Source organism: Hemicordylus capensis, chromosome 2 (genome assembly GCF_027244095.1).
Source record: "Hemicordylus capensis ecotype Gifberg chromosome 2, rHemCap1.1.pri, whole genome shotgun sequence".
Taxonomy (NCBI): domain Eukaryota; kingdom Metazoa; phylum Chordata; class Lepidosauria; order Squamata; family Cordylidae; genus Hemicordylus; species Hemicordylus capensis.
In genome coordinates, this window is record NC_069658.1 from 328,481,785 (window position 1) to 328,504,907 (window position 23,123).

Genomic DNA, 23,123 nt, shown 5'->3' on the forward strand with positions numbered 1-23,123 from the left:
GATCTTATAATTAAAGATGCCAGAGACACGGCGATACCACTCATATGACACTTCCCCTTTATCAGTGCCAGTCTGGTAAAGAATCAAATTTTGATGCAGTCATGAAATTTTCCACATAATAGATAACTTGATTTATTTTGCTCGACTGAGCATTTTAAGAACTGCATTTTTAAAAAACATTTCTGTACTGTGGGGAGGGCACAAAAGAGTTTACTTTTTTTCCCCTGTAAAGGATCCTGAGATCCTCAAATGCCTTCAGAACTGGGAGCCTTTTTTTTTAAGAAAAGAAAAGAAAAAAGAAAAGAAAAAAGAAAACTTAACATGGTAGTCCTTGATTTGTAACAGAAGCATGAAAAAGAAGCATAGTTTCTGATGCTAAGCTTAGTGCACTATACTTCAGTGTGCTTATGGTTAACAACACTTGCTGGAGATGTGTTAATGATACACCTGTCACTATCACTGTGTGACAGCTGAGAAGCAATGTGAGCTCCCTGATGAGTAATCTCAGTCCTGACCTAGGTATCTTATTTGTGGTTCATTTTTTGTCAGACCAAATTTCTAAAATTCCTAGACTTGCACACAAGAATTGACTGTGCATGCATCTCTTGGTGAGGGGGAAATAAGTCCAGAAACTACAAAATATTGCTTTGTATAGGAGGCAGAAAATTACCCAAAGTGGTCCCATTGAAATTAAAGGGTAAGTATGGGTCACTTTAGTCACCTTAAGTGGTGCAGCAGGGAAAATGCTTGACTAACAAGCAGAAGGTTGCCGGTTCGAATCACCGCTGGTACTATATTGGGCAGCAGTGATATAGGAAGATGCTGAAAGGTATCGTCTCATACAACACAGGAGGTGGCAATGGTAAACCCCTCCTATATTCTACAAAAGAAAACCACAGGGCTCTGTGGTCACCAGGAGTCAAAATCAACTTGATGGCACACTTTACCTTTATAGGCATTGCCAAACGTGTCCTTTTAATTTCAATGGGACTACTTTGAGTAATTTTTTCTCATCATGTCAGCCGCTTTACCAAATAGAAGAGAATTCATTTGTCTAGAGTGCCAACTCCTTGTCCTGGCCATTGAATCCTGCCCAGCAGTGTAGTAGTAAGCAGGTCCCCCAAGGCCCCCACTATGGAACCGGGGACTACTTTGAATCTAAAGGCAGTGATCTTATATTATTCTCTTACCTTTCAGTACCGGGCTTGGCAATGCCGTTTGGATGTGTTACCCTGGGAGATAAAAAGGATTATAACCAGCCATCTGAGGTGACTGACAGATATGATCTGGGGCAGGTCATCAAAACGTAAGTATTATGCTGCCCTCTGACTTTTTCTCTATGTCTTGTTTGGGCAAAAGGGAAAGGCCCACACACCAGCCACTGTATCACGAGTAAAGCCAATTCTTTGATTTTGAATTTAGATGATTTTAGGGGGGAAATTAGAATAGAAATCTATATAGTGTCATTTAAAAGTGAATACAGTGAGAGTCGAGAAGGTGATCACTGGTCCACCTTTCAGTTAGCGGGTGCCTGGGAGGGACACAGGGCTGTTTGGGAATAATGGGAATAGAAGCAGGAGAATGAGGACATACTCTTTAGTGGGCATGGCCTCTGTGCTTTTGCAAGCTGTGTTGGGGGGTGGTTAAAGTGTTGCGGAAGCAACCTATTGCTTAGACAGGTGGTTTGCTGTGTAATCTGTGAGCCAGATAAATAGAAAATTAAATTAAATCAATAAAAATGAGGGCTTCTGCAGATGACCAGGGAGCCAAACTTCAGGTCATAGTAGACACAAGATGATGGTCTTCCCTTGCTGTATTTTCTCTATAGTATGCAAATTCATTTAACCATGACATCACATCCTGCATTTCTCCATCCTCTGCTCCATTTCCTTGGCTGCTGGTAGTGCAGTAAAGCAGCACAAGCAAATGAAACTACACAATATAGGGAGAGAGGAGGTCATTTTCAGTGGCCATCTCAAATCCGCTATAATGTGTGATTTGGCTCACTGAATAGTAATAATAAAACTGCTCTCCAAAGTTTCAGGCAGGAATCTTCCCAGTCATGCCTAGAGATGCCAGGGATTGAACCTAGGACCTTCAGATGCACTACCTCTGAGCTACCACCCCAGAATATCTGACAGCAGACAGTGCTCACATGTATGGTAGTCACCCATCCAAATGCAAACTAGGGTGAATGCTGTTAGCAAAGGGGACAACTGATGATCACTACCACAAGTCCATATCTCCTCTCCAATGTGGCACATAATCCTGACAGGCCATATCATTATCCCCATATTGCAAATCAGGAGTGAAGGTTGCATGCCAAGAGGAGAGTCACTTGCTTCAGAATGAGTTCATGGTTAAGAAGAATGAACTGAGATTCAGAGATCACACTCTTTGGGGTTTTGCCAGACTTCACAGGGAGAACACATTTGAGTTCTAGAAGGCTCCTTCACTGAAAATCAGGCAAAACAAAAAGAAAAGAGTTGACTCTTTTTAGCCAACCTCACAGTTCCCTGTATGCTAACACAAACCTATAAGAATATATAATTGGAGACAGATGCTCCTCCTCTTCTTCCCCCCTATGCCTTTTCCCCTAAAAACAGAGGCTACTAATTTTGGTGGGACCTGGGTTGGTGTGCTTGGCAAGAACTTAGTAAGAATCAGCTGCAAATGAAGGCCTGTGCTCGCTCTTGGAAGGCTGATCCCTGAAGCTGAGCTATTCAGTCTCGGTTGGGCTGGACTGCTTTTTAAATGGCAAGGTGGCTGTTCTTTCTCCAGAGAGGAGTTCTGTGAGATATTCCGTGCCAAGGAGAAGTCAACAGGGAAGCTCTATACATGCAAGAAGTTTCTGAAAAGGGATGGACGCAAAGTGCGGAAGGCAGCAAAGAATGAGATCATCATCCTGAAAATGTGAGTTGTGATTGTGTCCATACATACTGACAGGTCTGCTGCTTCTGCTGCTCTGTTGTCATCTTAACTTTTTACCAAGAGCAGGAGACAGTAACATGGTTCTCATGATCAAGAATAGGGCAGGAAGCCTCTGACCCTAATTTGGGAGCTGGGCACACTCCCGATTTTCAGTCATTTGTGAGTTTAAACACAAGGCAGAGGCTCCCTCTGTGATCATATGTGAAGCAGTAACTGAGTCTGAGGGTTTTTCTTCCTACCTCATTCAGCAGCTGGGTACTGTGACACTCAAGTGGTTTACAACAACAGAAAGCAAGAAAAACACTTTTAACATAATAAATCAATATAAAAATGCACCAAGCTTGTATTTGACGCTGACACTGCCGCCTCCTCCTCCTGAGTAGGACTGATGGTGTGGAGACTTCAGGTAGCCAAACCCAGCTGATACTGAGCATCTTCTACACAGAACTGTCATTGCACTGCTTCTGAGGTCCAAAGAGCAATGAGGAAGATCCAGAGCTGGAGTGGGGATTCCCCCAACTCTGCCTCCCAGACACCGTGCCAGAATCTCTTTCCGTCCCGCTGGGCAGCCAAGCAAACGTGACCACTCTCCCTGAGTGGCAATGCAGCCATTGCCAGGCTGGAGGGGCGGGGATATGGTGGTGTACACTAGCTGCTGGGGCTGGGGACAGGGATGGGAGAAGATTTGCTGGTTCCCACTACCACATTTCTGCCCCCACCACTGCCCGTACCTGCCAAAGCATTTCGTCACTGTGCTTCTCCCCCGCCACCCCCGCTGCTACTGCCTTTGCTGGGGCTGCCACACTCCAAACAGAGCGAGTGGAGGAGAAGGGCGAGAGGAAGGACGGTCTTCCTCTCGCATGTGGTATGTGCAGGACAGTGGGTGCTGCAGTATCTTATGCAGAATTTCTTCTAAAAATACCACCAACCCCAAAGAAACTTTCACCTTTCCCTGAGCATATTCTGGTTTAAAAAGTAGTGCATTCAGCTTATTTAAGTGGCAGGTCTGAATCTGTGTTTGTCACTGCTATTTAAATACTGGCAAAAACAATGATGGTAAATGCCTCTGTTTATTCATGAAAGTTTTCTACACCCGGCTTTTATTTTATTTATTTATTTAAAATTTTATATCCCACTCTTCCTCCAAGGAGCCCAGAGCGGTGTACTACATACTTAAGTTCCTCCTCACAACAACCCTGTGAAGTAGGTTAGGCTGAGAGAGAAGTGACTGGCCCAGAGTCACCCAGCTAGTGTCATGGCCTAATGGGGATTTGAACTCGGGTCTCCCCGGTCCTAGTCCAGCACTCTAGCCACTAAACCACGCTGACTCGCTTTTAGTTTGCATCTCCTCCGGAATGGAGGAGTGCATTCACGTATCGACCAAATTTACCCCGATGTCCCTGTGAGCTATCGGGGAGCACTTCACACATGATTCAGGTTTTTAATTGCACCTTAGAGTGTAGCCCAATTTATATCTGGGGTTAAAAAAAATCCACTTTTTGTGTCGGGTTTTGGGGGCAACTTCGAACTCACAGTAAAGCCGCTCAATAAACCTGCAGTAAAGCCTGCTGTCTGGGAAAGCTCATGGTCTCTGTGGTATGATATAATGGTATCATAAAATGATATAGTGGTGTGATATACATTTCGAGGCCACAATGAAGTATGGATAACATCATAACAAGGAGCTAAAAATGGAAGGGAATAAAACATTTTTGCTTATCTTGAGGGGAGCCTGGCCCTAATGGTGTAACACCATTAGGGCCAGGCTCCAAAATTACCTAGCTTCACCTCTTGAGCATATATGGGGTGACCTCTGGCTTTCCCTCAAGTGTGTTGATGCCCCAGGGAGCAGGGGATCCACAGTAGGATCCTGCCCCTCTTTTTTAAAAAAGCCTAATTGGTATGCAGGAAAAGGGGTTCCTGCCACACTGCCACCCCTCAGAATGCTTGTATGCAACCAGCAGTTGCCCCACAACTGTTGCATCTGTACTTTGGAGTAACTTGCACGTGGAAATGAATGCACAGAGACAGAGATCTCTCAGAATGCTTACCTCTTTTGCTGGGCCCCTGCTCCCTTCTAACTGGAATGTGTGCAAAATTGAGGATGCAAAATGGAATAAATGTGTGCAGAATGGAGGACAGGACTTTATCACTTTATTACTTGTAAGAGTGATAAAGTGAGCAGGAGGAGTTGGTGTTGCTGGAGGTGGGAGAGGAATGGAAAGGGGAAGTTTATTTTCACATAGGTATAAAAATCCCAGAAGATGCACAGGCATGGGAGAGCACGAGGATTCATCTTACAGTTCCCTTCTGCATCAGTCCCTAACTCAGTTTTCCTTTGCTTTTTTATTGGAATAGAGTATTGTGTCTTGCTGCATTTTTCAGCAGTACAGCTTTGTGGTAGATTTCTTCATGTCTGAATTACTGAGTTCAAGCAGAGGGCAGAAAATGTATCCTCTGGCACCTGCACGCCCCTAGGGACATGCAATTTGGGGTTAGGTAAGAAGTGTTCAGCAGTGTTTTGTCAGATTCTGAATTAATGGTACACCTTGCTCTGCACTACACTAACATATTGTGTTCACTGAGTAACAACACATTTAAAGTAGGATGTTGACAAGCAGAGAAAGATTGAAGAGTTGCAGGGATGATAGAAGATCTAGAAGGCTAATTCTGTAAGTAAAGGCTACAGGAATTGGATATGCTGCATAGCCTAAAGAGGAGATTTAAAGTATATATGAGATAGACTGACACTTTTCAGAAAGAAGTAATTATTCATCTTCTGAATAACTGATGAATAATCAATCGGATCACTGAGGATAGAACAACTTCAGACTATGGCTTAAAACTATGTGGAAGCAAATGTAGGTTACAAATGGCTTCATAATAAGAGAAGCGGTACAGAACGGAAGTATTCACCCATAATGATTACAAGATCCCATCTTGGAAGTTTTCAGTAAGAGTTCAGACAGGAATCTGCCAAAGACACTGGCTACAGAATCCAATTTTAATGCAGTAGGTCTCTCCAAACCCTGACTTTTCTCTGCTTTGCCTTTCCCTCCAGGGTAAAACACCCCAATATCCTGCAGCTGGTGGATGTGTATGTTACCCGGAAAGAGTACTTTCTCTTCTTGGAGCTGTAAGTGGATGTCATCCAGAACTCCTAAGATACCACATAGATATTTGTCTCTCCCCTTGCATTGCCAGGACTCCTAGGTTACTCTAGTGTGCATGCACGGGTGTGAACCATCTTGTTGCCACTATAAAGAATGTGTGCCTGAAGGGATCCTTCCCAATTATCAGAAGCTCCTTTGATCTTCAAAAGACAATTAATACTTTTTTGCTCTTCACTCTCTCTCCACACCACTCATGACATTGTCTTTACACATGTGCACATTACATTTACTTGGTAATTTCTGGTCTTTTCACATGAAATTTTGTATTGGTTTGAAGGCATATCATGTGTAAGGTGTGTGTTGACTCTCCAGCTTCCTACCTCAGGAATCCACATCATAGATTCTGCCATTATCTGGCATGTTCAGGTTCTCTTATGGCATTCTGATGGTTGGCACTGCAGTGTAGTGGCACCCTTTGTTCACCTGAGCAGTGTGTGCAAAGATTCAGTTTTGGAAAAGTGCAGACACTAAGGAAAAACCTAGAAAACTTTTTCCTAAACAATGAGCAACGTGTCATGGGATATCTTGAAAAGAAAGGGAAAACCCGCTTAGAACATCTTCCTTTATCCCACAACCACAATGTAGACATTAAACATGTGATGACTGAGGTGGATTGTTAATACATCTGCTTATACCTCCATGTTAAATGTAACATCTGCATCAGCTCTCAGTCCAGCAAAACTATGGGGAAACTGCTATGACAGTTCCATTGAAGAATCCTGGTGTCAATAATATATGCTAAACACCCAATTTCCATGTTCTCACTGCTGCTACTTGTCCCTTCTCCTTTCTGCAGGGCTACCGGCCGGGAAGTGTTTGATTGGATCTTGGACCAGGGTTACTACTCTGAGCGTGACACCAGTAATGTCATCAGGCAGGTGCTGGAGGCTGTGGCATACTTGCATTCACTCAAGATCGTACACAGGAACCTCAAGGCAAGTTGGTTAACCACCTTCCTGTGATGCTGCACAAACACTTGAGCCAATTGCTTGCTATCCATCCTAACCTTATTTACACTTGCTTCCATTCAGAAGCAGTCATGAGCAAACACTGCAAAGCTGCCCTTTCAGTTCGCTGTGGCTCAGTAAGAAACCACATTTCTTTTATGCACACACAACCCCCCGCCCCAAAATATATGTATGTAATTAATTTATATCCTGTTCCATCCCATGGGCTCAGAGCAGCTTCCAACATTCCACCCCCACAAATGTCAATATTCCTGTTCCCAAAAGGCTCACAATCTAAACAATTCATGATTTGTGAAATAGAAGAAGCCAATAAAATAACATTGTAAAATAAAAATAGCATTGTAAAAACAAAATCCATTTTCAGAAAAGATGATGAGGCGATTCTCACAATCACCAAAAAGCGGGCTAAGGGAGCTTCCGGGGGCCACACAGCCCACGATGGCTCCGTGACGGAGCCGGCAGTTGTGTGGGCGGCTGATCCAGCCGCCCAGGGCTCCCCGCCTGATGGCCTGCGGTCTTCCTGCCTGATCATCTGCGCTAACCCACTCTTGGCGAGGCGCACTGATTGTGAGACTCACCTCGATGTGTCTTATTCTGCTTAGCAGAATGTCACATCTGTGAGAGTACGTGGGAATGATGTCCACAATCAGGAGTTTGCCAAAGGAATTGTGTTGAAAATATGAAGCTACTGTACCTTATACTGAGACAGACCAATGGTTCATCTAGTTTAGTGTTGTCTACACTAACTCACAGTATCCCTCCGTAATTAATGTTTTATGTATTTTATTGTTGTTTCTTTTTCTTGTATTTATGCTGGCCTTGGGCCAAAATAAATATACACACATACACTAACTCGCGGTATCCCTCCAGGGTTTCATCCCCAGCCCTATCTGAAGAGGTCAAGGATTGAACCTTGAACCTTCTGCATGCAAAACAGATGCTCTGCCACTGAGCTACAGTTCTTCCTTACAGTTCCTATCATAGATGTCCGCAGGGCCTTTTCTGGAGGCAGCAGGGGCAAAGCCAGCAATACAATACCCCCCTCCCTGGGATTATGTCCCATAGAATTTAATGGGAACTGGCTCAATCCAGGTGGTGAGGGGGGGCAACTGCCCCCCTCCCCCCACCCCAACACGCATGTTTCTCATCTTCCTATTTTCATTCATATCTACCCTCCTCTTTCCCGTTGTGTTCCCCGCAGCTAGAGAATTTAGTGTATTACAACCGCCTGAAGAACTCCAAGATTGTGATCAGTGACTTTCACCTGGCCAAGCTGGAGAATGGGCTTATCAAAGAACCTTGTGGAACCCCTGAGTATCTAGGTAAGAGATGGCATGGTGAACATTGTCTAAGTCAGGCCATGATAGGACCCATCATTGGAAAATACATGATATTTATACACTTGCCACCACTTCTTGGCCATGGCTTTCCAATTTTAGGCACTGATACCTAAATAAAATACAGCAATCAGTGCTCTCTCCAGAAGACACACATCTTTGATATCTGACTGTGAGATTTAATGTTGGAAGGAGCAAAATTCATGATAGCTGATTTTGACACACCAGTGAAAACAATCTTTTGGCTCTTCTCCATAGTGGCACCCATATAGAAAGAGCCTCGCCTACTGTTCCCTCCACCTATATACTGAGCCCCTTCCATTCTTTGTGACAATGTAAAGCCCTATGAGAGGAGAACCAGTGTGCCTCAGTAGATAAAACATTGGATTAGGATTGGGGAGAGCTGGGTTCAAATCCCCACTCAGCCATGAAGCTTTCTGAGTGACCTTGGGCAAATCATTATTTCCCAGTCTAACCTCTCTCACAGGGCTGACTTGAAGCTAATAACACATAAAAGCTCTGTAGACATTCTTCATTCTGATAACGTCTATCCTCAAGAGGGAGGCTATGGCACAGTTATGAAAACTGCATGGCCACTTGTCTGGTACTTTAGAAAGGTTATCAGCCCTGTTCAATGGAATTGCTGATCCTCTGTGTAAAGAGGGGCCTGCTCTATACACATGATCTATTATATATTTTGAAGAGTTTGTTTGTGGCATTGTTTGTGCATACAGAATCCTGCCACTGAAGTTAGCTGAATGCACTACTTTGTACACCAGAATACATTCAGGGAATAATGTTAAAATAATTTTGATTGTATTTTTAGAGGAAATTCTGAGTACAAGTGTCAGAGTTTAACTATTATTGTTCTCAGATTTTTAATGCTCAATAGTCAGAACAATTCCAAAATGACATCATGCCCAAGAGAAGCAGAAGAGCAGATTCAAACTTACTCAGGTTCAAATTTATCAAATGGTGGTAATTTTTTTTTTAATCATGTTGGAAGTTGAAATCCTACAAATTTCAAACTCTTTTACTTTCCTTTTGCAAGCACATTAATAACAAAATTTATATCAGAGTACATATATTTAAATTTCTTGAATTTCCCTGCAAGTGTAATCTATGCAAAATGACTTTGCTCAGTCAATGCCAGGTCTCCCCTACTAGTATTTTCTGTGTGTAGGGGAGGGGCTATGGTCATGAACCTCTCACCTCCATGCATTTGAGATCCCATCAGCACGGGGACCTGTAAGTGTGCATACACCCCAACACGTGTAGGCTCCAGCATGTTACTTCCCTTTTGCAAGCACATTATTTTTTTAAAAAATGCACCCTGCAAAAAGTGAGAGGAGGTTTACGTGAGGATGTCTTATAACACAGGTGTTAAATGCTTCTGAAATGGTTGGACCATTGAAGAGCATGAGTTCATCTCTGTGTCAGAAATACCACCGCCTGCCCATGGAGATCTAGTATGTTGGAGAGAAAACTTATAGCCTAGCCCTTTCCCTGTTATGCTGGATGTCTGACTGCAGGAACTTTTTACACATTCACATATATATAATTCCTGCACTATTATGATGTATAATCCCAGGAGGGTGATGTACCATGTGATATTTCTAAATACACAATTTAGCTCTGATAAAGGCACTGTTTTTGAAAACATAAGGCCTAGAGCTTTGTTTCATGGAGATGTTTTAGAGGAACAGAAAGCTGCCCCTGGAATATCACTCACATCCTGTTTCTGTCCTTGCAGCTCCTGAGGTTGTAGGGCGCCAGCGATATGGGCGGCCCGTGGACTGCTGGGCTATTGGTGTGATCATGTATATTCTGTAAGTAAAAAGAGATGAAGGCAGCCTGTCAAACTGCCTATCTGCAGTGGGAGGGCAGACAACAGAACAGAAGAGAGATGGGCAAAGAAAAGGAACTAGAAACTGATTACAGAAAATGATCTTCCCTTGGAACTTGAAAAGGAAGTTGATAGATGGTGTGTGGCCAGTCACACACACTTACCACCTCTAAAAGTTCAGGCAGCTGATCTCCTCCTCTTATTCCCATCTGCAGCTTGTCAGGGAACCCACCCTTCTATGAGGAGATGGACGAGGATGACTATGAGAACCATGACAAGAACCTGTTCCGTAAGATCTTGGCTGGTGACTATGAGTTCGACCCTCCCTATTGGGATGATATCTCACAGGCAGGTAAGGCTCCTTGAACTGGGCAGCAGAGAGAGGGATGGTTAAAGAGAATGAAGATGTGTGCTGTGACTTGTAGGAGACACACCCTCAAATTCTGACCAGTCATCATTACAGCCTCAGTAGTCCCCTGATCTGTTGAGCAGTCTGTCCCATGACATTAGCTCTCACCATATCATTGTGAGAGAATCATGAACAGCAGTGGGTGCCAGTCTAGGACACTTTGAGATGCACCTGCCTGGACTAGCATCTTCCCCAGAAGACTGATTGCAAGGAACTAAACTAAACATTGCACAAGAGGTGCATGTAACAGATTCCTGGTTTGGGTTTTTAATTGCAGAAAGTATCCAGTTTGGTTGGGGGAATGGTAGTAGGAGAGGTTGCTTAAGTCCTTCACCTTCAGCTACCCTTCCATTCAAGATTTTTGGGGAGGGGGCACAAACTTATTTTGCACCCACAGATATTTTCCACTCATGGGTGCAAAAGCAGCTTGGGGCCAGTGTTCTCTCTAAGTCATGCGCATGTGTGTGCGCTCAGTTAATTTTAGATCTCACTCAGGTTTAATCAGGAAGGTCCAACTCTGAATACATGTGTGCACACATTGCCTTGATACTTCCACCCAGAACAAAATTCATTCTGCAACAGATGGGGGGGGGGAAATAGAGAGAACACTGCTTGGGGCCCAAAACTTTGAGCGTAAAAACAACCAGAGGGGAAAGGGTTAAGCAGCCCCTTTCTCCTTGTTAGGCAGCTCCCTAAAAAGGAGCTGTTGGACCAGCAGAAGGTGGATGCTAACTGAGGCTCATGTAGCTGGTGAGAGTCCCATCCCTTCCTGGATCTCTGGTTGAGGGGAGGCACCTAAGCTGGCCTTGACCTTCCCCACAAGCAGGCGCGTTGGGAAGGAACCAGAAACACTCTGCCTTCAGGGCTGGAGCTCTGCCCTGGGGCAGCATTGCCTCCACTCCCGGCCACTCAGGAGCAATGGAGGGAGCTCCAGGGAAGGAGCAGGAGTCCCGCAGGAGAGCACAAAGTCTGCAGCTCTCTTCTGAGGAGGTGACCAGCTCTAGCTACTCCAGCCCTGAAGTATCTGGGGGGTGGTTATCCCTGGGTGCAGCCCAGGGATGATATTTTTATTGTTATTAATAAACTTTTTTTTTAGCGACCCTGTAACTAATTGTTCTCTGGTTGGCTCACGACACATTAAAAAACATCCAATAAAAACCCATAAAACACGACAAACAAATCACAAAACAAAACAAAAATACAATCCATTTTTAAGACTAAAAAAAAAAAGTTGACGGGCTTCTCCTATGATGGAGCAAATCCTGACACCATTCCTCCAAACTGGCAGCCCCCTGCAACTGCCTTCCATTTAACACAAACATCAGGAAACTCCTGTATAAATCTCCTGTATAAAGTCTAGTTTGGCCCAGAGATACATCTGAATTGCCTGATGTGAAAGTGGTCCTTCCACATCCATTGCAGAGTGCTCTTCTGCCATGACCCTCCACCCCATCCCAGGTAACTGGTGGCAAGTAGCTTTCCTCTTTTGTTTTTCCAGCCAAAGACCTGGTGGCCCGTCTGATGGAGGTGGATCAAGACCAGAGGATTACAGCAGAGGAGGCAATCTCGCATGAATGGTAAGGATTCTCTGGCTGCTTCTGAACAAAGAGGAGCAAGTGTGCTTTCTTTTGACAATAATCGAGTGGGAGAAGCAAAGATAAGACGAGTAGGGACTTTTAATATAGTATCCATTTTAAATGTATTTGCAAAATTTACAAACTGCCTTTCTTTGTTAATAACAAATCCGGGGCAGGAAACAAAATCAATAAATTTAAAACATCCATAAACAAAAGCAATACAATACCTAAAATAAGCAAAACACAACAACTGAGTTAAAAGCAGAGAATCACAGTTTATCAAATATTGCAACAAAACTGGCTTCAGTGGCCCATTGCAAAGGCCTTTATAAAGAGCCAGGTTTTGACCTAACACAGCTTCTGGGCCAAGTATGCCTCTGTGTGCCAGAGGAGAGGCACAGAAGACCTTAGCTCTAGAATGAAATGGAATAAAGCTGAAGCAGCAGCAACCGACTGGGTATTTTAGAGTTTTACACTATTCAACATGTGGATTGAGAGCATCATGGTAATTGCCACCTAGGGAAATAGCAAGGGGCCTTTCCATTTAGGCACCAACAGCAGCCTTGGCCAGAGAGCAAAGCTAAGCAAGAAAGTTAGACTAAGGGGAGAGTGTTGTCTAGAGAGGTGCTATTCATTGTCATATTTTCTGTCCCCAGGATTTCTGGCAATGCAGCTTCAGACAAGAACATAAAGGATGGAGTATGTGCTCAGATTGAAAAAAATTTTGCCAGGGCAAAATGGAAGGTAATGTTGCCTGCACTTGCTGCTGCTGGCAAGATTCATCTCTTGCACTGGAGAAAGTTTGAGATAGCCTGAAGCCTCCCTCTCTGACTCTTCCTTATGTCTCCAACACTTCTGGGTGTTGGTTTTATTCCCAGAAAGCTAACTAGATTTGTGAGAAATTAGGCTGAGTTTCACTGCAGCCAGGAAATGCCATTGTTCATATTTCACTGCATATACAGTACTTGAGCAATAGTGTGGTAGATAGAGTAATATCGATGCAGAGTAATTTCTATGAGTAAGTAAAAGAAAAGTTGTGCCGTCGAGTCAGTGCTTTTGTTGAAAAGTGCCATAAAAATATCTGTTGTAGTAGTAGTAGGGGCAAGCAAGGTTGGAGTGAACCCTGGAACAAATTGTGGTGATGCACTCCTCCCTGGCCACCTTATTCATCAGAGAGGCAAGAGGGGAAGAATGAAAAGCAAGTTGTCACTGAGCCAGAGGGGCCCAGGGACATTTGTCCCCTTAGAACAATTATAGAAACTCCCTTAGATGGCATACAGAAAAGAAAACCAAAGTTTAGATCCCCACTCAGCTCTGAAACTCACTGGGTGTTACGACCTTCTTGAGAAGACAATCAGTGTTCTACTCAAGTAAAGTATCAATTACCAACTAGTTTTCAAAGGCTTTAATTTACTTCCATGCATGCAAATTACTCACCATCTAGAAGGCATTATGGAAGGTGATGGATATTGGTAGATACTTCACTAGGTGAGAAGATCTAGAAGACTAGGTGGCTTGACTAAGAAAACTATTCACACAAAGGTTCCATCATTATCCCTTCATAAGACCAGGAAACTGAACTAAGCACAAAGGGCAGAGCTGCTCACTCTGTATTGGCTGAGAGACAGGAAGCCCTTGCTTCTGGGTAATCCTACAGCATATAGTCTAAAACTTCTAGAAAACTACATAGGCTTGTGGCTAGACCATACAGCAATAATACATGGCCTTGAAGTGGCTGATACATAACTCTCTAGTCTACATGCATTCTAAACCCGTGATGGCCTCATGGAAGCACGCTGGGTGGCCTTGGGCAATCTCTCAGCCTAACCTCCAACTGTTGTGAAGCTGTATTGCCACATTGAGCTCCTTGGAGGAAAAGGCAGAAATGTTTGGATAAAGTAGATTGTGCACACGCACACATGCCTCCACAGCTATTGTGAATTTGGGTTCCTTTTACAAACAGTGTTGCATGATCCAAACTCAGAGCAATTAATACTGGGTTTGGGATCATGAGCTAATGAAATTAGGTTTTGCTGAATGTAAAGTAGATGTTTCCCAGGGAATGTTGAGAGCAGTGGAGGAGGGAGGGAATGGGTTTGGACTGCAGTGCAAGCTTTAATTGCTTAATCAATTTGATTAATCAATTAAAACTTTAATTTGTATCCACTGCTAACGTGTGGAGGTGGCAAGAAGCAAAGATGCTGGGACTTGGAACTCTTGAAGGACTTCCTACTGTACTAGCACCACTCATTGCATTTCAGGTTTTGAAAAAGCAACTTAAAGATAGGTTTCCCTTCCAGTTTGTATCCACAATAATTTGTGTGTGTTTAAGTATATGTTTCAGGATATGTATTTTTAACACCAAGAACCATAGGCATTTGAAGCAGACAGTGCTCAGATGGAATTATTATCCATATAATGTTTAAATCCAGATCTTCTACAATAATGGCAGACCTGGAAGGCATACAATTTATACTGGAGGTTATGTCAGTGTTTTACTATAGAGAACATTTCATATTTCTATATTTGATTTGTCTAGCAATGAGTGGTAGCTCCTTGTTTGTTAAGTGTATCTTATACTTAAAAGAAGTTGCCCTTTCTTTCACGATGTTTAAACTTATTGTGGCTGTAAAATATGAAAATATTTGATTGATCGATTGATTTACAAGTCAGACTGATAAAACAACTAAAATTCTTTAATTAGCTGAAGCCCTAAACCGCAATTTTTGAAGATTCCTAGGCTTCAACTATGTAAAGGCTCCAAAATTCATGGCGCTGGATTACTCATCATGAGATGGCCTAACAAAGCACAACCATTTTTGTGGACCCAGTTGCTTGCTTTCAGCTGTAGCCTTGCCTTAGCCTTGAGAATATATTATAAACAGTCTCTCTTCTCAAGTGTTTATCTGCAGTCACATGCATTGAAAGCACCCTTAAAAATAAAGCTGAGATTCTCCTGTGCTAACACACTGAGGTAAAAAAAAACAAAAAAAAACCACCAAGCAATTCATGACATTTTGAAATGGTAATTTCAAATTGTGGGAGAGAGTGCATGACAGAGGTGTAGGAGCATCTTGCTCTTTGTCCCAGGAATACCACAGGGAGAGGAAATTACATTGCTTTGTTGCCAATGAGCAAGCCCCCTGCTCTCTCCAACCTGCAGAAAGCTGTTCGAGTGACCACAATGATGAAAAGACTCCGGGCTCCTGAGCACACAGACGGAGCAAAGCCAACACCTCCCAGTGCTGCTGCCACAACGACAGACAGTGCCACCACAACAGAGACCACCGCCACCGTGCAGGCTAAAGCAGAAGCAGACAGCACAGCTCCAGCAACAACTGAGGCAGCCCCAGTGACGACACTGGCAACTCCAGCCACTGCAGTAGCAAGCCTGGAAACGACGCCGGCAGCTCCAGCAACTACAGGAGAAACTCCTGCTCCAACACCGGCAGCGCCAGCTACGTATAATGGGGAAGAAACCACTGCTCCTAGTGCCACCCCAGAGTCCTGGAATGAGGAGACTGGCTGAGTCAGAGGGGAGCAGGGCAAGGGTGGGGTTGTACCTCTCTTTGTTGTATCTCTCTTTGTAAATAGTCACTGGCATGGTACCCTAAATTCTCCTGGCTTCCCAACCAACCCCTCTGCGTGTGGCTGTCAGTCTGTCTGACTCTATGTGTCTCCAGCTAGGTGCCAGCAGGATTTCTATTTTTTATGTGACAGAGTCCAGAGTGACCCTGACGGGCCCAGGCAAACAGACAGTTGTGGAGGCCCAGTCCATTGCATGAAATTCTTTCTCTCTCTCTCTCTCTCTCTCTTTCCCTTTTCCTCTGTTGCTTTCCTTCTCTTTGCCCCACTTGGTGAACTATATCATCAGTTTCTTTTTGGCATACTAGCTGCCCCTAGGGCACTCGTTTGTCCTGCCATCCTTTCTCTTGCTAACCAGCTTTGTGGTTCTCTAAGCCTGGTTGGGAGAAGCTGGGGCAACCCGATCAGACACAGTAGCCATACACTTCAGCTGACCACTCAGCTATGCTGTGGAGTTAGGGGGAGTGGGATGAAGGTCCCCATAAGGCAGCTAGAGCCTTATTGGGTGATGTAGAGATGTACATGCTGCTATATTACTGGACTGGTAAAATTAGCCAATACCCATACAGGATGCATGTGGAATTCATGTGTTCAGCTGCTGATGAGACCTTCCATAGCAATTTACCTCCATGTCCACCATATGGTTGTGTGTGAACAACGCTAATGCAAATCCATATGCAGTGTGTGTGTGTGACCCTCCACCAAATTGTCACTATATTAACACAGTTGGGGACGTAATTATGTGATTATCTGTTATGTTATGTGGATACAGTTCTTTCTGGGGACAACGGAAACCCCTGCATTGGAAAGCAAGTCACCTGTAAATGGGATGGGGCAAGGAAGATTAAAGGCAGTTGGGAAGCTACCCATTTAATTTAATTTATGTTTTTATTATTGGAGTTGTACCACTTTATATCAAGAACTCAGCACAGATAATAATGTTGTTTGTGGCTTATGGAAGCTGTAGAGGAGCCTCCTGATGAACAGCAATGGTTTTGGGGGAACAGTGCTGTAGGAGAAGTTAATGCACAGATGAACTCCAGATCAGCACTGTAGTGTGAACAGGTAGATCTTGAGGATTAGGATCAAAATAGATGTCAGGTGAGAGTTCCATGATCAGAACCCCACACATTGATTTCTTTAAAAAGCAACCACGAGTGAAGGACAATTGGGATCCAGGCCAATATACTGGGAAAAATGGGCCTAATCTTTCCCCCTCACACCAATTCACTGACTTAAATCACTCTCCCAAAGCTGCTATTGGAAAGGAAAGGCTTAGGGGGCCCTCTTCCCCTGTTTCATGGCCTTGATCCAAATCACGCACACCCCCAGGCTGCTTTTTAACAAATATAGGACATGGAGAGTTCCAGTCACCAAACTTCCACATAACATCTAACTTAGTCCTGAATGGCTAGCAAGGTCTCCTCATTCCAATGGCTAGGACAGGAAAAGAAGAAATAAAATATTTTCTGGAGACACCAAGTTAAGGAGAGGGATACAAACTGGCTTGGTATAAAGGGAAGAGGAAATGTAATTAGTAGATCACATGTCCTTTCCAAAACTGAAATAAGCAAGTAGCTCATATGCCAGCAGATGATAATGAAATCGTTCTCCTTCACCCTGAAATATGCACACTGTATTTCAAAAGCCAGTGTTCTCGAGCCTATGTAATAAACGCTCCGATCCCCACTTTTGTCATTATTCTGTACTGCTGTTTCCTTATCTTCAAACAGAGATGAAGAGGTGTCTCTACGGCCAGCTATATTGTGAAGATCAATTTTGTTTTATACACTAGGAGATTTAATAATGCCCTATTTCTTTCAAAATTCGGTTGACATGCTATAAAAGTACCACTTCTATAATGGTATATGGCCACATGTGAAACATTAATTAGCTTTCCAGTGTTTTATTCATGAGATATGTTAATCCAGGCTGTGAACAAAGATGAGAAATAAAATAACCAAGGACTATGACGCAGGATATGTACTCAGAGACTACTGACAGACTCACATACTATGCAGTGTTCCATGGGCATTTTGCACACCATGGGTGCAGCTGTGTCTTCCAAACACAACTTGTGCTAGAGTAAACTTGTGAAGACACTGAATTTGCACAAGGGAGTTGTGTGATCACATGGTCACATGGCCATTATTTCCAATGGTTGTGGAATTGAGCAACTTCATTGCACGGTTTCAGCATTTGCAGAGTTTGCATTTAGAAGGTGCAGCAGTGCCCTGGTAACAAAACACCCATGAAACACTGCCCTGTATGTGATCCACTTTCTCATAAAGCCCACTAAGTCCAATGGGACTTACTCCCAAGCATTCAGCAGTCAACTCACATTTGGGAGTCTGACCCCGCACTCAATGGCTGAAAAATTGCAGGGAAAGGATGTGTCTTGGAGGGAGAAATTGGAAGAGGGGTACTATGCAGCTCCTTCAGCCACTATACCTCAGTTGGAGCTCTCAGATGTGTCTTCTGCAACTGCAAGAACAGGGGCTGAGGGGCAGTTTCCCCCATCAAATCACAGCCCTCCCCCTTCTCAGCTGCTTGGCAGCAACCTGGATTTGGAGACCCCAGGTGGCCACCAAACATAACTTACATTGCAACTCAAGTTTACATGGGCTATAATTTTAACAACTGAGATTTTTAAATGCTTGACATCATTGCATCACTGCTGTTCTCTCACACAGCTGCTGAGCAACAGCCTGTTGCCGTATTTTGTTCCTACCTCACAGGAGGGCTTTGTTCAGGCAGTATGAGAAGACTTCAACCACATCACAGGTGTGATATGATATCCATGACAACCTCCTCTTCATTCCTGATATATAGCAGATTCTGAGGCAGAAGTTACTCTTTTGCCTCACACCATGAAGACAGACTATGGGCAAGTCCTCGAGTTACTTTTGTGTGTGTTAAAAGTCACTACCTGACTCTGCCATATCAATTTTGCACAGTCCAGTCCAGTATAGAATATGCTGATAAGTGCAGGTATTTTCTTTCAGCATTTTCCCCTCGTGTGAGCCTTAGGCAAAGTCTGATTCACACATGCAATCAGTTGTGGAAAATGTGGAGGTTCTGGATGTTTTTATCATGCCATCATAAGCAACTTTATTTTTGCAGTTTAAGATGACACAGAAAAAGAAAAAGAAATCACCAGAACCACATAAAGGCTCACTTGTAGGCACTTGCTACACAAAATAGCCTTATGCCATTAGTGGCTGAGATGATGTGCAGCATTTTGGAGCCATGATGCTGTACCCCGGGACTGCTGTAGTTTCCCAATGCAGTCCTGATGCTGTTTTCAGTTTCCCCCTCTCACAACAATGGGGAGAACTGCTGAAGTGCTGCTTGTGCTACTGCCAATTCTTAACAGTATCAGGCCTGCCTTAGGAGTCTGCAGCACTAGAGTGCCATAATGCTGCTCATGTCAGTCGCTGTGTGTGGGGGTTTTTAACCATTAGGAGGCTTGCTGATTACATGTGTGAACTGGATTTATGAGCCCCAAAAGAAACACTTGATTTTATCCAATTATCTATGTATTGAAAAATATTGTATTACTTTGGGCTCTAGAAAAAACAAAGGTTTCTTGAAGCAGCAGGCTGCTTTTCTCTCTACAAGAGAAATACTAGCACCCACATAGTCTCAGCAGCCTAAATCAGGAGTAATAATCACACTGCCACCTCCTGTTGGTACAGTTAAGTTGCAAAAAGGGGCCTGCTGGAGCATAGGGGTTAATCTCTCAGAAAGAACAGTGAGTCCCACAGCAGAAAAACCTTGTCGGTTTCTGTCTGTCAGGCTTTCCAACTGTCATCACCCACCCTAGCGGCCAAGGACTGGAAACTGGTGTTCCTGCTGCAAATTAGTTCCTGAGCCCCCTCTCTGCGGTTGTCTTTCCAAAGGAGAGCATGAGTACTATGTATGGCTGATGATATGAACTGGTATAAGAAGCCAAAACTGTTCCTCCCACAACTATAATTGCTTTCCTGTCGGAAACGAAAAGCTGTGGACTGGATGCATTTAGAATATGTATGATTTGTATAATACGTAGGTATGTGCGAGATTAATGCATCACTTTAGTATGGTTTGTGGGGTGTGTGTGTGAGAGAGAGAAAGAGAGATGAACAGAAGGCAGCCTCTTATTTGTAGTATGTGGACCTGCAGCACTGCTGTGTATGTACAGCCATATCCCATTAAAACTACACTGTGTATGTGTTATATGTAGAGCATTGTATATTTGCCCTGTAGATGTGTTTAACCTTAGAACTGCAGGCCAGTGCAAACACCAGCTCTTGTAGTATCTGCTGTTTGCTCAAAGTGGCTTGTTAGAAGAGCGATTTCCCTGTGCTGTTGTGTGGCACAGAAGCTCCTTGCCCTTAAAGTAGGGTGGCAGAATTGTAACGGGGGTCCCTGTCCTGGCCAGCTCTCGTCTCAATCGTTACTCAATTGTAACTGTTAGTATAGAGAATGGCACCCAAGCAGACATGCTCCTAACTTCTCTTATGTCTTACCACTCTAAAGATTAAAATGGTGGAGTCAGATGTTTACTTCAGTCCTTCATTAAAGCTAGATAAAGGCCCTTCCTTTAAAGCTAGAGAAAGTTTCTTAGTTTCTGACAAATTTTTATGAGTGTCTTTTCCCAATACTTTTACTCAAAATCCTAACTCTCAGCAGGAGCAGATGATCTAGAATCTTGAGTGTATTGGGGGAAAACATTGATCATATGGAAAGTTTGTCAGAAGATAAAGGTAAAGGTGTGCTGTCGAGTTGGGTGTCGACTCCTGGCGACCACAGAGCAAAGTGATCTTCTTTGGAAATAAAGAAGGGGTTTACCATTACCATCTCCTGCACAGTATGAGATGATGCCTTTCAGCATCTTCCTATATAACTGCTGCCTGATATAGGTGTTTCACATAGTCTGCTAAACATACCAGCGGGGATTTGAACCAGCAACCTCTTGCTCGCTAGGCAAGTCATTTCCCCATGGCGCTATTAGGTGGCTGTCAGAAGACAGGTGACTATATTTTAGGTGTTTGTTTTAAAGTAAGGAGCCCAGATCATTTCACAGATTGTTTTAAAAGGCATCAATCAAAAGAACAAAAATGTTCTAGATTAGGCTGCAGATTGGCCAGTACCTAGATTGCTACAAATGCATAGAGGTTCTTGGTGTGCCCACTCAACTATTAGAGCCTGCTTTAATCTCTCAACTGGTAGGATTTTAAAATTACATTTGGCTTGAGCTTATTTTAAATGGAAATTGTGGCTTCGGGATAGATTGCTTTTAGCAGAAAGTCATGTTCTAGTATGTGTAAAAGCCTGGGCCATAAGAATGACAGATCACATGGAACACAGGTGTTTCTATAGGCCCCTCTAAGAAAAGGAGCACAGGGCAAGTGACACAACAGCTTGAGAACCACATGTAACTTAATGGAGAGAGCTGTAAAACCCCATACACACTGCTCAGCATTGCTTACTATCTATCTCACCTTAGTCACTTCCAAGGTTAGGTGAGGCTTTGGTGGCCATTTCCTTTCCCAATAGGGACATGTTGCCTTTCAATAACATGTAGAAATTCAACAGATATACTTTTCAATATCATTGCATCTTAATATTGAGAGAAGCTTCACCTGCTGAGTCTGGCTGTCATGCACCTGTTCAGATAGCCTCTGTCAGGAAAATAGATGGCAGCCCTCAGCATGAACCACTAGCACCCTCTCTTCCCGCCCCGGGTCTGGCTATCCCAGGCTGTCTCCTACCCAAGGCACACTAAAGGAAACCTGGCTCTTGATGTGAACCGTCTGGGGTTCCAATAGGAAGCCTTCTCATCCACCTGCCTGCCTCAGTTCCTGCCTCTAGCATTTCTTTCCCTTTTTTCCTCCCTCACAAGCAGCTGCATGTTTGTAAGTTGAGTTTGGTCTATGAAACTGTTTTATTTCAACTACAGCCACCCAGAAATTCCTGTGTAATTGTCGCACTGTACCACCAAATAAATAAATAAAGTCCGTTCTAAGGATAAACAGAGTAACTGCTAGTGCATTCTCTCTCTCTCTCTCTCTCTCTCTCTCCATTGCACTCATTGCCCTCTGAAGGGCTGTCTTTTTCTAATTAACGCCAAGGCTGTGAATAAGGCTAGAAAAACAGAGATCGCAAAGGACACACCTAACCAACTTCTACAGCACAATCTTATATCTGTTTTAAAGGAATGTAAGCCCTCTGCTTCCACCCACTTGAACCCTGGGAGGAAGCCCTACCAGTATAACTAGTTAAAGATAATATATTTGTGTAGAGTAGACATGCCCTAAAACACCAGTTGCCAAAAATAGTTCTTTTATTATTCCACAGAGCTCCCCACCTTTAAAATCCAGTCAGCATATAAACCCTGTTTTAGTCTGAGAATAAAATCTGTTAACCTGTAAACACTTTGCTCCTCAAGCAAGGGCCCAGATTTATTGGCATGCCCAAGACACACAGTATAGCCACCAACATATATGTTCAGAGACCGCGCATTCCCATTATTCCCTTTTGTACCAGACAAAAGCTGCTGACAAAATGCAGTTGAGTATATTTTTATAATTAACAGTTTTATTAAAAAAAACTTCATGTTATAATGAAGTAATTACAACAAACAGGTAGGGATATAAGGTGGGGGAAACCTAGAAACAAACAGAAAAGAGTGGGAGAGATGGGGAGGATGAAGGGGTTATTTATTATCATTTATTAATTTAACACATTTGCATACCAACCAAAACGCGGTATAACACAAATCAGGTTAACACAGTTATTGATTTGAAACAGGGGAAATTATGCAAATAATAACTCTAAATAGTCCTTCCAAATCTTTGTATGGGAGTCCATTTTCAGCATACAACAGTAAGTTAGTTCAAAAGTTGCCAGATTAGAGGTCTTCTATCCATTGATAAACTGAGGGGCTTAAATGGTCTTTCCAACACTAAAATAATATGCTTGGTTACAAGTAATGCATGGGAGAGCCATGATCTGCTACCCCAGGAGAGGTAGCAGAAATGTAGTAAATAACCAAGAAAGATTGTTCTGTCACAAAATTTAAAATTGGAATCCAAAATTAGGTTGATGCAGTCAATTGCATCTTGCCAAAAGGGAGCTATTACACTGCAACTCAATATTTAAGTTAGGGAACCCTCAACAACACCACAACCAACATAAGGAAGAAGTGATATGTTTATGGAATAAGCATTCAGGTATCCAATAGGTACAGAATATCAATCTTTGCTGGATAAGACTCAATTTAAGATCTAGGGTAGAAGATTTTATGCTTGCT

At 43.3% G+C, this 23,123-nt stretch overlaps 1 protein-coding gene across 1 annotated transcript; it reads left to right on the top strand.

The window, feature by feature from the left end:
- Window positions 1–1,197: 1,197 nt before the first annotated feature.
- Window positions 1,198–21,847, top strand: CAMKV (CaM kinase like vesicle associated). The gene is made up of 10 exons (XM_053292770.1): window positions 1,198–1,306; window positions 2,782–2,913; window positions 5,993–6,067; window positions 6,901–7,039; window positions 8,274–8,394; window positions 10,163–10,238; window positions 10,471–10,607; window positions 12,163–12,241; window positions 12,898–12,985; window positions 15,405–21,847. The coding sequence occupies exons 1-10, from the start codon at window positions 1,212–1,214 to the stop codon at window positions 15,768–15,770; spliced, it is 1,308 nt and encodes a 435-aa protein (XP_053148745.1). The 5' UTR covers window positions 1,198–1,211; the 3' UTR covers window positions 15,771–21,847.
- Window positions 21,848–23,123: the final 1,276 nt, after the last annotated feature.

Excerpts from the sequence above, each read along its gene's own strand:
- CAMKV (XM_053292770.1), top strand. The coding sequence starts at position 1,212 with ATGCCGTTTGGATGTGTTACCCTGGGAGATAAAAAGGATTATAACCAG. Across the intron at positions 8,395-10,162 it reads TGGAACCCCTGAGTATCTAG|CTCCTGAGGTTGTAGGGCGC; the intron begins GTAAGAGATGGC and ends CTGTCCTTGCAG. Across the intron at positions 10,608-12,162 it reads GGATGATATCTCACAGGCAG|CCAAAGACCTGGTGGCCCGT; the intron begins GTAAGGCTCCTT and ends TTGTTTTTCCAG.